The sequence below is a fragment of the Lutra lutra genome, chromosome 14 (assembly GCF_902655055.1).
Source record: "Lutra lutra chromosome 14, mLutLut1.2, whole genome shotgun sequence".
NCBI lineage: Eukaryota > Metazoa > Chordata > Mammalia > Carnivora > Mustelidae > Lutra > Lutra lutra.
Genome location: NC_062291.1, coordinates 62,306,141 through 62,322,099, shown reverse-complemented (window position 1 = coordinate 62,322,099; position 15,959 = coordinate 62,306,141). Strand labels below are relative to the sequence as shown.

At 40.8% G+C, this 15,959-nt stretch overlaps 1 protein-coding gene across 13 annotated transcripts in view; it reads right to left on the bottom strand.

Moving 5' to 3' along the window:
- Nucleotides 1–15,959, bottom strand: part of GBF1 (golgi brefeldin A resistant guanine nucleotide exchange factor 1) — a 124,546-nt gene that overhangs the window by 30,724 nt on the left and 77,863 nt on the right. For all 13 annotated transcript variants that reach the window (XM_047701819.1, XM_047701821.1, XM_047701824.1 and 10 more), the window contains exon 4: nucleotides 2,697–2,828. In XM_047701819.1, coding sequence (XP_047557775.1) covers nucleotides 2,697–2,828 — 132 coding nt within the window. The remainder of the gene's footprint in view (nucleotides 1–2,696; nucleotides 2,829–15,959) is intronic.

The window sequence follows — 15,959 nt, the reverse complement described above, 5'->3', positions numbered from 1 at the left end:
TAATAAGAAAAACAAAACAACTCAATAAAAATAGGAGGAAAAGAAGTTGTTCAGGGGTGCCTGGGTGGCTCAGTAGGTTAAAGCCTCTGCCTTCAGTTCAAGTCATGATCCCAGGGTCCTGGGATGGAGACCCACATGGGGCTCTCTGCTCAGTGGGGAGCATGCTTCCCCCTTTCCCTCTCTGCCTACTTGTGATCTCTGTCTGTCAAATAAATAAATAAATAAAATCTTTTTAAAAAAGTTGTTCAAATGTTTAACTTCAAAAAAAAAATAAGTTTTCACCCATCAAATTAGCAAAAATAAAGAATACTGCTAATATTCAGTGCTGGTGACAGGGTGGGGAAATGGAAATTCTCAAACACTGGAAGTATAATACTATAAACTTCTGGGAAAGCAAGCTGGCAGTACCTATAAAAACGTAATATGCACATGACCATTAATCCAAAAATTTCAAGTACAGGAATCTGCTATCCAAAGAAAAATTATTAAATAAGGAGATATGAGCAAGAATGCTTATTTCAGGTACGCCTGGGTGGCTCAGTCAGTTAAGTTCTGCCTTTAGCTCAGGTCATGATCCCAGGGTCCTGGAATGGAGACCCACATCAGGTTCCCTGCTCAACGGGGAGTCTGGTTCTCTCTCTCCCTCTGCCTCTCCGCCAGCTTGTGTGCTTGCTTGTTCTCTCTCTAACAAATAAAAAAAAAAAAAAAAAAAAAAAGAATGCTTATTTCAGCATTATTTATAGTGGCTCAAAATAGGCAATCTAAATATTAAATATTAATAAGAGAAAGATTTTTTTTAAAAAAGATTTTATTTATTTATTTGACAGCGAGAGATCACAAGTAGGCAGAGAGGCAGGCAGAGAGAAAGGGGGAAGCAGGCTCCCCTCTGAGCAGAGAGCCTGATGCGGGGCTTGATCCCAGGACCCTGGGATCATGACCTGAGCCAAAGACAGAGGCTTAACCCACTGAGCCACCCAGGTAACCCAAGAGAAAGATTTTTTGAGAAGATTTTATTTTAGAGAGAGAGAGAGAACGCACACATGGGGGGAGCGGGGTCAGGGGGTTAGAAGGGGAGAGGGAGCAACAGACTCCCCAGGACCCTGGGATCATGACCTGAACTGAAAGCAGCCACTTAACCAACTGAGCCACCAGAAAGACTGATAAATCTATACTATGGAAATTACCCAGCCTTACTAAGAAAAAAAAAAAAAATCTTACCAGGAACTGAGGGGAGGGAAAATGGTATATTGTTCCCTAATGATTAGAGTTTCTTCTGGGGTGAAAAAGTTTGGGAAACAAATGGTGGTGATGATTGTACAACACTGTGAATGTAATTAGTATCACTGAATTACATACTTAAAAATGATGAAAATGATAATTTTTATATTATATGTATTTTATCATAATAAGAGAAAAATATACCAACTTCCAGTTATAAGATACATAAATTCTGGGCATGTAATGAATAACGTTGTAGCTATATTTAAAAATACTACACTGCATATCTGAAAGTTGCTAAGGGGCGCCTGGATGGCTCAGTAGTTAAGTGTCTGCCTTCGGCTCAGGTCGTGATCCCAGGGTCCTGGGATGGAGCCTCACATCAGGCTCCCTGCTCAGCAGGAAGCCTGCTTTGCCCTCTCCCACTACTCCTTGTGTTCCCTCTCTTGCTGTGTCTCTCTCTCTGTCAAATCAATAAATAAGATAAAAAAAAAAAAGAAAGTTGCTAAAAGAGTAGATCTTAAAAGTCCTCATCACAAGAAAAAAAAATGAAACCATATGAGGTGATAAGTGTTAACTACATTTAATGTGGTAATCATTTGTAACATATGTATACTAAGTCATTATGTTGTATACCTAAAACTAATATGTCAATTATATTTCAATAAAACTGGGAGGAAAAGAATAAATCAGAGGGCTAATTATATCATGTACATCTTTCTAAGTTAATACTATTAAGTGAAAAAAGAAAATCCATAGCATATATTCCTATTTTTTAAAAAAAGATTTTATTTATTTATTTGACAGAGATCACAAGTAGGCAGAGAGGCAGGCAGAGAGAAAGGAAGGGAAGCAGGCTCCCCGCTGAGCAGAGAGCCCGATGTGGGACTTGATCCCAGGACCCTGGGATCATGACCTGAGCTGAAGGCAGAGGTTTTAACCCACTGAGCCACGCAGGTACCCCCATTTTTTAAATTTTAAATTTTTTTTAAATCCTATTTTTTAAATGGTACATATTTATATACATGTAGAAAAAGGTATAGAAAAATTCAAACCAGTCTGTCAACATTATTTACCTAAGTAAGAAGAAGGAACAATGAGAGGAGATACCACTAATTTTTCTTTTAGTCACCTCTCCACTGTTTATCTTCTTAAAATATGCATGCACCGTATTTGAAAAATAACTTTAAAAAGAAACCAAATTAAACCTCCATGCGCACCAGGCACCATACTCTTAATTCCCTCCAAAGTATAAAGAAACCAGAGTCCCAAGGAAACCCCCACCTCCTCAGCACTCTGTATAACCTGAGTCAATTAGCATGATGAGTAACCAGTAACAGTCTTACTTCTCTCCTACAAGGAAACAGATGGCTAGGAGAAACTTTCCAGTATCACCAGCTCACTACCTAAAGCTTGACCACCCCAAGAGAGGCAGGAAATGAAGTGTTGTGGTCATCCAACAAGGCCTGAGCTCTTACCTATGAGTGCATAGGACAGAAACTTGTTGACAGAGGTGAGCGCCAGTCCAGTGATAGGGCCAGTGGTATCTTCAGAGCGAATCACTTCCAGAAATGGACGGAGGAACACATTGGGCTCAATTTCTGAGAGTTCTGCAAAAGAAGAAACAGAAATGAAGGAATGCCCGGTGCCTGGGTGGCTCAGTCAGTTAATAGTCTGCCTTCGGCTCAGGTCATAATCCAAGGGTCTTGGGATTGAGTCCCACATTGGGCTGCCTGCTCAGTGGGGAGTCTGTTTCTCCCTCTGCCTCTGTCTCTTTCTCTCATGAATAAATAAATAAAATCTTTTTAAAAAGAAAAGAAATGAAGGGATGCCATCTGACAAAAGCTAGAAAAAGGCCCTTCTTGTCTGTGCCATACAGCTAGAATTCTTAGTTACTGGGTCAATCTTCCCTTCTCTGGATTACCTTAAATCAAATCACAGACACTGTATCATTTTATCTGTAAAATATTTAGTATGTAGCTCAAAGATTAAGAAGTTAAAAAAAAAAAAAAAACCCACAGTATCAGGGCACCTAGATGGCAGTGAGTTAGGCATCCAACTCTTGGTTTCAACTCGGGTGGTGATTTCAGGATTGTGGGATGAAGCCCAGTATCATGCGTAGCATGGAGTCTGCTTGAGATTCTTTCTCTCACTCTCCTGCCCCTCCTGCATGTGTACTCTTAAATCAATCAATCAATCAATCAATCAATCTTAAAAAAAAAAAACAAACCACAGTATCATTATCATGCTTAAAAAAGTAGCAATAGGGGTGCCTGGGTGGCTCAGTGGGTTAAGCCTCTGCCTTGGGCTTGGGTCATGATCTTAGGGTCCTGAGATCAAGCCCCACATCGGGCTCTCTGCTCAGCAGGGAGCCTGCTTCCCCCCCTCCCAGACCCTGCCTGCTGCTCTGCCTACTTGTGATCTCTCTGTCAAATAAATAAAATCTTTAAAAAGAAAAGTAGCAATAGGGGTACCTGGGTGGCTTGGTAAATTAAGCACGCAACTTTTTTTTTTTTTTTTTTTTAAGATTTTACTTATTTATTTGTCCGAGAGATAGCAAGAGACAGAGGCAGAGGGAGAAGCAGACTCCCTGCATACCAAGGAGCCTGATGAGGGACTTGATCCCAGGGCCCTTGGAGGTCTTGATCTCACGGTCTTGAGTTGAAGCCCCACATTGGCCTTTTTCTTTTCTTTTCTTTTTTTTTAAAGGATTTTATTTGTTCATTTGAGAGAGAAAGAGAGTACACACACAAGCAGGGGGAGAGGCAGAAGGAGAGGGAGAAGCAGACTTCCCGCTGAGCTGGGAGCCCGACATGGGGGGAGCCTGACCTGGAGGGAGTCCAACATGGGGGGTGGCCGAAGTGGGCCTCCATCTCAGGACCTGGACATCATAACCTGAGCCAGGGCAGACACTCAACCATCTGAGTTACCCAGGTGCATCAAGATGGTAAATTTCGCTATATATATATATATATATATATATATTTTACCATAATTTAAAAATTAACAGTAATTCTTTAACAGCAGCAACTACTGTTGGATCAATTTTCCATGTCCATTTCACCACTCCTCCTGGTGACATATAGATAAACGTCATCTCAAGTTGGCCAAAGAGGTCCCAGAATGAGCTACTGTCTGTTATGTCTTCTGCTGTTAGGGTCAAAGTCACCTCTCTTAGAGATAAAAATGTAGCATATCCCAGGTAGGTAAGGGAAAACCCTGAGGTTTCTAGTCCCTTGCTGAAAAATAAGCCTAAGAAGAACAAAAGGCTGCACAGTCCCTATTTTTGGAGACAGTTTGTAATCTTGGAAGGTCCTAACCACTCTGGCTTCCTTTCTGCCTGGAGCAAACCAAAGGGCTAACTGCTCTGAGATGAAGGAGCAATTCATAATCTTTATTTCACAAATGAGAAAAATAAGGCTTAGATAAACTACATGATTGGCCCCAAATCACAAAGCTAATAAGAGGCAGAGCTGGGATTTGAATGCAGTCTATATACATGGTTTCAAAACTTGTGAAACCATTACGTCTATTCTACCTAACTACCAGCACAAACTCCCAAATTTAGAAGGCTTCATTGCAGATCTAAGAAGCAACACTGCACTGGACTTGCTCTCTACCCTACTCTATAGAGTTTGTTTTTCTAGAGTCTGCAATGCTTTTATTTTCCAGAGACCAGCTCACTAAAAGGCTTCCTAAATTGCCCAGAAAGATTAGGGGACATGGTCAAGGCAGCCCACCTTCAGACACAAAAGAAAGCTGGGTTTTCTAAGTACTTTCATTTTCATGCAAATGTAGGGAGCTTTCCACTCAATTCCTACCACAACCCCCTTTCAGTAAACATTTCCTGGGCCCGGCTGCTCCTCAGATTAATGCTTTAATTAATTGGCAGATTGGGTAGCATTTTCCAAGCCTGTATGTACAGTGATCACATCAGCTGTATAAAACCTGCTTCTTATCCCCCACCTACCCCCACCTAGAGATGTACAATTTGCAAGAAAAACCTAGAGAAAAACCTTTGTGTGTGTGAGGTAGTAGAGGGTTGAGATGCAAGGAACAGAAATACGAAGAAAAACTGAAATATATCAAATACTTTTGTAAAGCATATTAAAAAATATAAAGTCATCTAGTCTTGCTGCCTTAGGAACGTTAACTATTATATATGATTTGGTCTGTCACTTAAAAAATATGGTCATGGGTGCCTGGGTGGCTCAGTGGGTTAAGCCGCTGCCTTCGGCTCAGGTCATGGTCTCGGAGTCCTGGGATCGAGCCCCGAATAGGGTTCTCTGCTCAGCAGGGAACCTGCTTCCTCCTCTCTCTCTGCCTGCCTCTCTGCCTGCTTGTGATCTCTCTGTCAAATAAATAAATAAAATCTTTAAAAAAAAAAATATGGTCATGGTTGGTACAGTTGAGATATAAGTCTAGATGGAAAAATAATCCTTAATTAAGAGGTGGGAAAGGAAACATTTTCTGAGCTTTCATCCAGTTGCTGTAACTATACTTTCTTATGTCTTCCTTCATGGTGAAAGACTAGGGAAATTTCACAGCCATGGCTTGACACTTCCAGAGCCATGTGCATTTTTGGTAAAACCAACTCTTTCTGGCATAGTATTCTATAAATCTTAACACATATATAGATTCCTGCAACCACTGTGATGGTGTGACAATAGGGCTACAGAACAGTTTCATCACCCAGAAAACTCCCTTTTGTCTCTGTAGTCACACCCTCCTCCCCACTCGAACCTCTGTCAACCACTAATGTATTCTCCATCACCAGTTTTATCAAGGTCATAAAATGAAATCGTACAGTATGTTACTTTTGAGACTGGCTTCTTTCACTCAGCATGGTGCCTTCACCTAAACTGCTGCTCAATGGTTTGTTCCCTTTTTATTGTCGTGTGGTCTTCCACGGCGTGTATGCACCACAGTTCGTTCATTCACTAGTTAAAGGGCATTTGGCTTCTCCAGTTTGAGGCAGTTTCGAATAAAGCTGCTATAAACGTTTGTGTACAGGTTCTTGTGTGAAGAACAGCAGTTTGCATTTCTCTAGGATAGACACTCAGGAGTGGGATTTCTGGGTCAAAGGGTAAGTGTATGTTTAGCTTTATAAGAAACTGCCAAACTGTTTTCCAGAGTTTCCGTCTCACTTTGCAGTCCCACCAGCAATGAGAATTCTGGTTTCTCCAAGTCCTCTCTGGCACTTGGTATTTTTAGTATTTTTTTTTCTTCTTTTTTTTTTTTTAAAGATTTTATTTATTTATTTGACAGAGAGAGATCACAAGTAGGCAGAGAGGCAGGCAGAGAGAGAGGGAAGCAGGCTCCTTGCAGAGCAGAGAGCCCGATGCGGGGCTCGATCCCAGGATCCTGAGATCATGACCTGAGCCGAAGGCAGAGGCTTTAACCCACTGAGCCACCCAGGCGCCCCTTAGTATTTTTATTTAAGCCATCCTCATAGGCAGGTAATGATATCTTCCGTGTGGTTTAAATCTGCATTTCCCCAATGGCTAGTGACACTGAACATCTCTTTCACGTGCTTATTTGCCATCCATGTATCCTTTTTGGTCGACGTGTCTGTGTCTGTTCAAGTCTTGACCCCATTTTTTAAGTTAGGTTGTTTGTTTTCTTACTGTTGAGTTTAGAGACTTCTTTATTTATTCTGGATTCAGTCTTTTATTGGCAATTCAATGATATCAAATATTTTCTCCCAGTCTGTAGCTTGTCTTTTCAGTCTCTTAATGGTATCTCTCATAGAACAGACATTTTTACTTTTGATGAAGTCTGGTATATCAATTTTTTTCTTTAGTGCATTGTGTTTTTGGTGTTGTATCTAAGTACTCTTTGCCTAATCCCAGGCTATGAAGATTTTTCCTATGTCTTCCTCTGAAAGATATAAAGGTTTACACTTTTTTTTTACATCTGTGATCTATTTTGAGTTAATTTTTCTATAATGTGTGAGGTTTGCATGGATGTTCTCCTCCTCCCCATATGGATGTTTAATTGTTCCAACAACATTTATTGAAAAAAAAATGTTTCCTCACTGAATTGTCATTGGACTTTGCCAATCATTAACTGGCCTTATTTTTATAGGTATATTCTGGGTTCTCTGTTTCATTGATCTGTGTGTCTAACTCTCTGAATGTAAACTATCTTAATTAATTATATTCGAAGTCTTAAAATCAGGTGATGTAATCCCTCCAACTTTATTATTTTTCAATACTGCTATCAGCATTCTAGTTCCTTTGCCTTTCCATTTCAACATAAATTTGTCTATATTTACAAAAAATCTTGCTGGGAATTTGACAGGAATTGCACTGAGTCTATAAATTAGTTTGGGAAGAAATGCCATCTTTACAAAGTTGTGCCTCTCAATCCATGGACATGGTAGTCTCTCTATATCTTCTTCATTCCTTTCATCATTGTATTATAGTTTTTAGCATACAGATTCTGTATGTTTTGTTAGATGTATATTTTATTTGGTGTGTTTGTAAATGGTATTGTGTATCAATTTCAGTTTCCAGAAGTTCATTTTTAGTATACAGAAATGTGACTCATTTTTTTGTTGTTGTTTTAAATCAGAATATTATTGTGACCAATCATTGAAAGCCCTAAGATGAACTGGATGCTGCGACCGTGGCCCTCTTGGGCTTGGGTGTTATTCCTTCATGGAATCCATGCCGAATCTGCAGTATACAATTTTGGGGTGCCTCATTCAACCAGGTGGGAGTTCGTTTTTGTTTTCTTCTGCTTTTAAGATTTATTTATTTGAGAGAGAGCGAGAGCACATGCGAGAGAACACATGCATGAGGGGGAGTGGGAGGAGAGGGAGAGTGAAACTAAAGCAGACTCCACACTGAGTGTAGAGTCCAGCGCAGGGCTCAATTCCATCACCACAAGATCACGACCTGAGCCAAAAGCAAGGGTCGGATGCTTAACTGAAGGCACCACCAGATGCCTTGGTAATTCGTCTTTTAGCCTTGGCACTCTAGTTATACTTCTCTTCTGCTTGGCAGAATTGCCACATTTGCCATAGGCTGACTTCTGACAGTGGCAGGCCTTAGAGCCCCAGTGGCAACACAATGTGTGCATCTTCCTGAGACCTTTTCCAAATGCTACTCCCTTAATCATTTCATTTGTGCAGCCAAGACCAAAGAGACGAAATGTGACTGGTTTTTGTGTGTTGACCTTATATCCTGTGACCTTATAAAACTCACTTATTAGTTCTAGGACTTTTTGTTTTTGTTTTTGTAGATTCCTTGGGATTGTCTACAGGAACAATTATATGATCTGCAAACAGTTTTATTTCTTCCTTTCCAATTACATGCCACTTGGTGGGACTTCCAGTACTATGAAAGCAGACATTTTTCTTGCTGTCAATTTCAGGGTAAATGCATTCAGTGTTTCACGTAAAGTATGATGTTAGTTGTAAGCATTTTTGTAAATCTTTATTATCATGAATGGATTTTATATCTTATCAAATGCCTTTTCATCATCAATTGATATGATCAAGTGATTTTCCCTTTTAAGAATGTTAATATGGTAGATTAACTGATTTTCAGATAATGAAACGTCCTTGCATTCCTAGGATTAAAATTCACTTAGTCTCAGTATATTATTCTTTTACTATATTGGTAGATTCTATTTGCCAATCTTCTGCTTCATAAGGTGAAAGAGCTCACTATGGCATGAGAGGCCTGAAGTTGGCAGGAGTGATATCATATAGAGGTTTGGACAAAGTCCCACAGAAAACTCTCTGGAGGCTCTGGATGTGGTCCTTGTACAGTATATAATCCAGTCAATGGACCAGGGATCATCAGTCTCCCTACTTCTCACTACTACCAATAGCCGGGCATATGACACCCAAGCTCATCTGTCAAATTAGGGAGTTAGAATCTATGACTGCTAAAATACACTCCTTCTGGCACGTCTATTCTGTGTATCAATGCTTTATGGAGACTTAGTGATGGCAAACTAGAAGAGCTGGACTTTTTAAAAGATTTTATTTTTAAGTATTCTCTATACTCAATGTGCGGCTTGAACTCACAACCCTGTGATCAACAGCCACACACTCCACCAGCTGAGCCTGCCAGATGCCCCAGAGCTGGAGTTTTTAATTAGCCCACCAGGAGCCTTCACTATCACCCTCATTCCCATACCCCTAAAAAAGAGAATTGTGATATATAAAATTAACTTTTCCAAGAGTCTGGTCTAGGCAGAATTGGAGTTTCGCTCTCTAGGTTCAACTGGTGATTGCTAGGAGCATCAGAGACACTCTAACAGGAACACCACGTGCAGCTTTTGGTGGTGGGGGGGGACAGATAGCAGGAGAGACTGTGCTACTAGCAGGGTACCACTAGTGAGGACTTTTCTGATTTAACAGGTACCTCTTTGTAAACACGCTTAAAACAAAACAAAACCAAAAAAACAGACCTGGAATTTCAATTCAAAAATTCTGTTAAGATGTTCAAATGGTCCTCTAAAACAGTGCTTCTCAAACAGTCTGTGGTTAGGGCCAATTTATTTTTTTTCCTTTATGTCAATCCACTGCAGACCACCATTTTATAAACTACAATAAAGGGGTGCCTGGGTGGCTCAGTCATTAAGCATCTGCCTTCGGCTCATGATCCCAGGGTCCTGGGATCAAGGCCCACGTTGGGCTCCTTGCTCAGCAGGAAGCCTGCTGCTCCCTCTCCCACATCCTCTGCTTGTGTTTCCTTTCTTACTGTCTGTCTAATAAATAAAATCTTTAAAAAATAAAAATAAAAAACCATAATAAAATGAACTGCTAGAGAATGAAATTATAAAAACAAAGATATAAAATCCATTTTATTATTAGAATTAACATATATAAAAATACTGTCAGGATGTTATAAAAATTTCTAAATGCTTTCCCTCAATTTCTGTATTCATTTCATCATGTACTAAGCACAAGTTTGTGAACCCAAAATGGTTTATAGATTATATTTTGAGTAACAGTGCTCTAGAAAAATAAAGCCAAATTTTCAACTGGTCATTCCAGAAAATCCTTCAAATCCTAGGATATTATGGCTAAGATAGGCCCTAAAAATAATTTACAAATGAGATAATTTAGATTTAGAGAGCTTGGGGTGCTGGGGTGGCTTAGATGGTTAAGCCTCTGCCTTCAGCTCAGGTCATGATCTCCGGGTTCTGGGATCCAGCCCCTTTTTGGGCTCCCAGCTTGGCGGGGAGTCTGCTTCTCTCCCTCCCTCTGCCTCTCACCCTGCTTGTGCTTTGTTTCTCTCTCTCTCTCTCTCAAATGAATAAATAAAAACTTAAAAAAAAAATAAGGGGACGCCTGGGTGGCTCAGTTGGTTGGACGACTGCCTTCGGCTCAGGTCATGATCCTGGAGTCCCGGGATCGAGTCCCGCATCGGGCTCCCGGCTCCGCGGGGAGTCCGCTTCTCTCTCTGACCTTCTCCTCGCTCATGCTCTCTCTCATTGTCTCTCAAATAAATAAAATAAAATCTTTAAAAAAAAAAAAAAAAGACTGAGAAAGGTTAAGTAATTTCTAAAATGCTAGAAAGTCAGTTAGTATTGGAACCAGGACTAGAAGTTGAGGGTACTAGGTGAAAACATAGGCTTTTTATTTATTTATTTATTTATTTATTTATTTATTTATTTGAGAGAGAGAGAGAGAGAGAGAGAGAGAGAGACAGTGAGAGAGAGCATGAGCGAGGAGAAGGTCAGAGGGAGAAGCAGACTCCCTGTGGAGCTGGGAGCCTGATGCGGGACTCAATCCCGTGACTCCAGGATCATGACCTGAGCTGAAGGCTTAACCAACTGAGCCACCCAGGCGCCCAAAACATAGGCTTTTGAATAAGATTTAGATTCCAGTTGGACAACTTAATGGCTGTGTAATAGATACTAAATTTTTCAAAGCCTGTGTTTTATCACCTGTAAAATAGGTATTAAAGAATTAAAATAAATTGTATTTTAAAATAATAGCAGCTAACATTTATTAAGCATATACTAATGTGTCAGGCACTGTGCTCAGCAATTCACATAAATTATCTCAATTAATGCATGTAAAATATATTGTACAATGCATGGAATACAGTAAATGTATAAAATATAACTAAGATAGTATTATTCTAGTTTTTTAGTTCTGGGTCCCAGTCCAGGGTTCTTAATACTATAAGTTACTTTAAGCTCAGTTTACTTTTTTTTTTTTTTAAGATTTTATTTATTTATTTGACAGAGAGAGAGACCACAAGTAGATGGAGAGGCAGGCAGAGAGAGAGAGAGAGAGAGGGAAGCAGGCTCCCTGCCGAGTAGAGAGCCCTACGCGGGACTCGATCCCAGGACCCTGAGATCATGACCCGAGCCAAAGGCAACGGCTTAACCCACTGAGCTACTCAGGCGCCCCTCAGTTTACTTTTTAAAAAGATTTTATTTATTTTAGAAAGAGAAATAGCACAAGCACACAAGTAGGGGCAGGAGCAGAGGGAGAGAGACAAGCAGACTCCACTGTGAGTATGGAACCCGATGCGGGGCTCAACGCAGGGCTCAAACCCATGACCCTGAGATCATGACCTGAGCTGAAATCAAGAGTTGGACACTTAGCCAAATGAGCCACTCAGGTGCCCCAATTCAGTTTTCTCCCTCCCTCCCTCCCTTATTTTTCTTTCTTTTTTAAAGATTTTACTTATTTATTTGTCAGAGAGAGAGATTAAGAGAGCAAAGCAGTGGGAGGATCAGAGAGAGGGAGAAGCAGGCTCCTGGCCAGGCAAGGAGTCTGATGTAGGACTTGATCCCAGAATCCTGGGATCATGACCTGAGCCGAAGGCAGACACTTAACAACTGAGGCACCCAGGCATCCCTCAGTTTTATTTCTTAAGATCTAAGTAAATATCAAAAACTTCAAAGGTAAGCCTTCTATCTTTGATTACTAAACTACTAAAAGAGATAAAAATTAAGGATAAGACACCAAGATAACTAGTGGTTGTTATTTATGTATGGTGCAATGTGGGATAGCTCTTTTAATTTGAGGGTTTCAGCTTTCTCCAAGGTATGCATGTTATCAGAGAAAGGAAGAGGCTTCCCTTTTTTAAACAAATGAGTGAAATACTCATCCTCTTTTTAGAAGAGATAAAAATAACAATAATAGCAGCTACTATTTATTACCTTGTGCCATGCCATGTGCTAATAAGCACCTTATATACCTTATCTCTTCATAATTATCCTCATTTTGAAAATGAAAATGAGACTGAGAAAGTAGATCTACCCACCAGCTAACAAGTGGTGGAAATGAGAATCAAATCCAGGTTCACGTGATTCCAAAATCTGTGCTCCTAGCTATTCAACTCCACTGCTTCCTATGAAGCCAGAATAAAAAAGTTTCTGGTGTTCTGCCTCCTGGCTCAGCCTGTCTGGCAAATGAGATTCAATTGTCTAGATCTTCTTCAGAAGAGTGAGAAAAGCTGTCTGAGTCCTTCAGGGGAAGGTGCCATGATGCTGCTCACAGTAAGCAGGCTGAATAATTTCACAACCAAGGAGACATCTGACACCGCTGCCAAGCAGCCAAAATTCCCGCCCTGGAAGGCTGTCAACTTCAAGGCACAAACAGTCCAGTAAACAGAGAGTGCAGATCAGGTAGAGGGATACTCTGAAGGTGACTGGTTCATGTTCCAAGATGGGATGGAAAAAAAGGAAGGAGTATAAGGAGGGGAAATGCAACTCCTCATTAAAGGAAGAATACTTGGGATCCTTCTAGGACTAGGCCACCTGCTTCTAAAACCAAATTTGAGTCCTACTTCTGGCTAATCAGTGCTGAATAAGAACAATTACAACAAGAATTATTAAACTGTTTTTGGAGAAGCTCATGAACCACTTCAACACCAAGCAAAGGGAAGCCCTTTAGAGATGTCTTGGTGGTGTTCCCCTCATACTCTGTTCAACAGCAGTGAGCAGGTGGTTCAACTCCCTATATTATGATTTTAAAACAGAGAAGTCTCAGTTCGGGCTGGCATCAATCTGAGAATCTGCAGATGTCCCCCAAGTCTCTTGTCTTTCCAGATGATGAGCTGACCTGTCCAAAAGGGAATGAATCCTGACACTGTTTTCTCTTTTAACGTCAGAGCTGCCACCCTCACTGATAATCTATGCCAAAGGTCTCAACATGTGGCATCAAGCACTGCCCTTAGACAAAAGGGAACACTCTCTTCTTAGCCTATAGGGGAACAGTCACTATCCTCCCACGAGGTTGGGGTTCTCCAGCCTGCAGCAGCCTTTTCTCATTTGGCCAGCATGGGGCTGGCACATTCCTGAGCCAAAATGCACACATAAGCTGCTTTCCCTGGTAGTGAAGCTCTTCACTCCTGAGTGACTCTTGTCAGGGGCGGTTGGGCATTCTCAATTGGATTACGCTGACAAGGAAAAAGGCCTGTGGTATATTATTTCAACACCATTTGGCCTCAGAAATGCCTGTCTCGACCCTTTTGCCCTCAGAGCCTACTTCTCCCTTCTTGCTTTCTAGAGGGTCACCAGCCTGCTCCCATCCTTGCTCTTCATCCTGCAAATACTGGCTCATGTTCCTGGAGACAGAATATCATCATTTGCAAGATGGATCATGTATATAACAGACTAATAAATCAGAGCATGATATAAACAAAAGTCAAGTTCATTTACCCCTCTTGATATTTCTGTATTAAGAGACACAGAACAAAATTATTTGAACATAAAAAACTTTCTGGTTTTTGGCTTTTCTGTTTATGCCTGGACATTTTATTTTAAGAAAAAAGGTCAGGTCCTCATATTCTACTTTTCTAACTATGTTATACCCAGGAATATTTTTGGTAAAAGTCAAAGTAAGATTGGGAATGATCTACAAATAGAATTTCTGAGATACTGTTAAGTTCAGTAGGAAGAAGCTGTACTCTTTGTGGTCACTAGAGGACATCGAGAGTAGTGGTCCAAAGGATGAGCAAAACTAAACTTTGGTAAAGCCAGAAGCCTCTGAAGTATCTGCCACACCTGTCATGCCTTTATTTCCAAACCTCAAATGGGTATGTGGGAATTAGGCTTGACTTGAGGAACTTACTTGAAGGAATACTGACAAGGGGCAGCTTGCAGAGAAATTTATTCTCTTCCAAGCTTAAGGGTAAAACCCAGATAAGCCTTTGCAATCTTGCTCTATACAAGAGGAGAAATAAAATAAAGAAATGCACTTGGCCCAGTCTTGGCCAATCACAGGCAAAACACTTCCCTTCTCTGGCCCATAGATTCCTCATCCACAGTTTGCCTTAGGGAAGGTGGTGGTGGTGGTGGTAGTTTAACTAAATTCTTTAAGGCTCCTTTAGATTCCTAAAACTTATAAAATGCAAAATATAGTTTGGGAGTAAGTGCACATGAATGCAGACAGTCTGTTACAAAGGAAGCCTAGGGGAAAAGCAAACCCAGTTTGTTTGTCTAAGCCCTGACAGTAGATCCTCTTTTCTTAGCTATCACCTAAAGTTCCCATATCTGTCTGAAATGCTTAGTTTCTCAAGGCACCTTTAGACTTGGGAGGGGGGTTGATGATTATCTTTGATATTATGACCCTTAAGAAATAAAATATGGGGCGCCTGGGTGGCTCAGTGGGTTAAGCCGCTGCCTTCGGCTCAGGTCATGATCTCAGGGTCCTGGGATCGAGCCCTGCATTGGGCTCTCTACTCAGCGGGGAGCCTGCTTCCTCCTCTCTCTCTGCCTGCCTCTCTGCCTGCTTGTGATCTCTCTCTGTCAAATAAATAAATAAAAAATCTTTAAAAAAAAAAAGAAATAAAATATGATGATGGGTTAATCGCTACCACATCTAGGTACAATGTGAATCCATGGGCCTGCAGTAGAAGATAACAGTACCAACCACTGACACTAAGAAAGGCAAATTATTTCTAACACTTGATCCTTCAAAAAAACTCTTTAAGGGGTGCCTGGGTGGCTCAGTTGGTTGGGCAACCGCCTTCAGCTCAGGTCATGATCCTGAAGTCCTGGGATCGAGTCCTGCTTTGGGCTCCGTGATCAGTGGGGAATCTGCTTCTCCCTCTGACCTTCCCCCTTCTCATGCTCTCTCTTTCAAATAAATAAATAAAATCTTAAAAACAAAAACCAAAAAACCTCTTTAGGAGTATTCATTTTTTAGGCCAATCCTAGCCCTCAATGGCCAACCCATCCTCAACAGCCAGTTTAGCTTGTTGCCAGGAGCTGCTATCTACCACCCTTACAAGAAGAATCCTATTTCACTGCCAAGGACAACCACCTTAATTTGACTCAGACATCAGAAACAGCTACACAGATTATTAAGCATAATTGTTACACATAGATTATTTTATCCTCCCAATAACCCTGAGAAACAGTATTACTGTTCCATTTTACAGATAAAGAAACCAAGGCTCAGGCACCTTAACAGTCCAGTCAGTTAAGCGTCTGACTCTTGATTTCGGCTCAGGTCATAATCTCAGGATGGTGAGATCGAGCACTGAGTCAGGTTCAGCATTGCTGAGTGTGGAGCTTGCTTAAGATTCTTTCTCTCTCCTCCTCCCCTGCTCGCTCTCTCTCTTAAGGAAAAAAAGAAAAAAAAAAAAGGAAGGAAGGAAGGAAGGAAGGAAGGAAAGAAGAAAAATGAATAAATAAATCAAGGCACTAGGAGGTTAAGAGACTTGCCCAAGATCACACAATAAATGAAAGAACCAGAATTTAGAGCCAGGTCTTTTCTAGCTTCCAAAGTCCGTACTCTTTTTTTTCTTTTT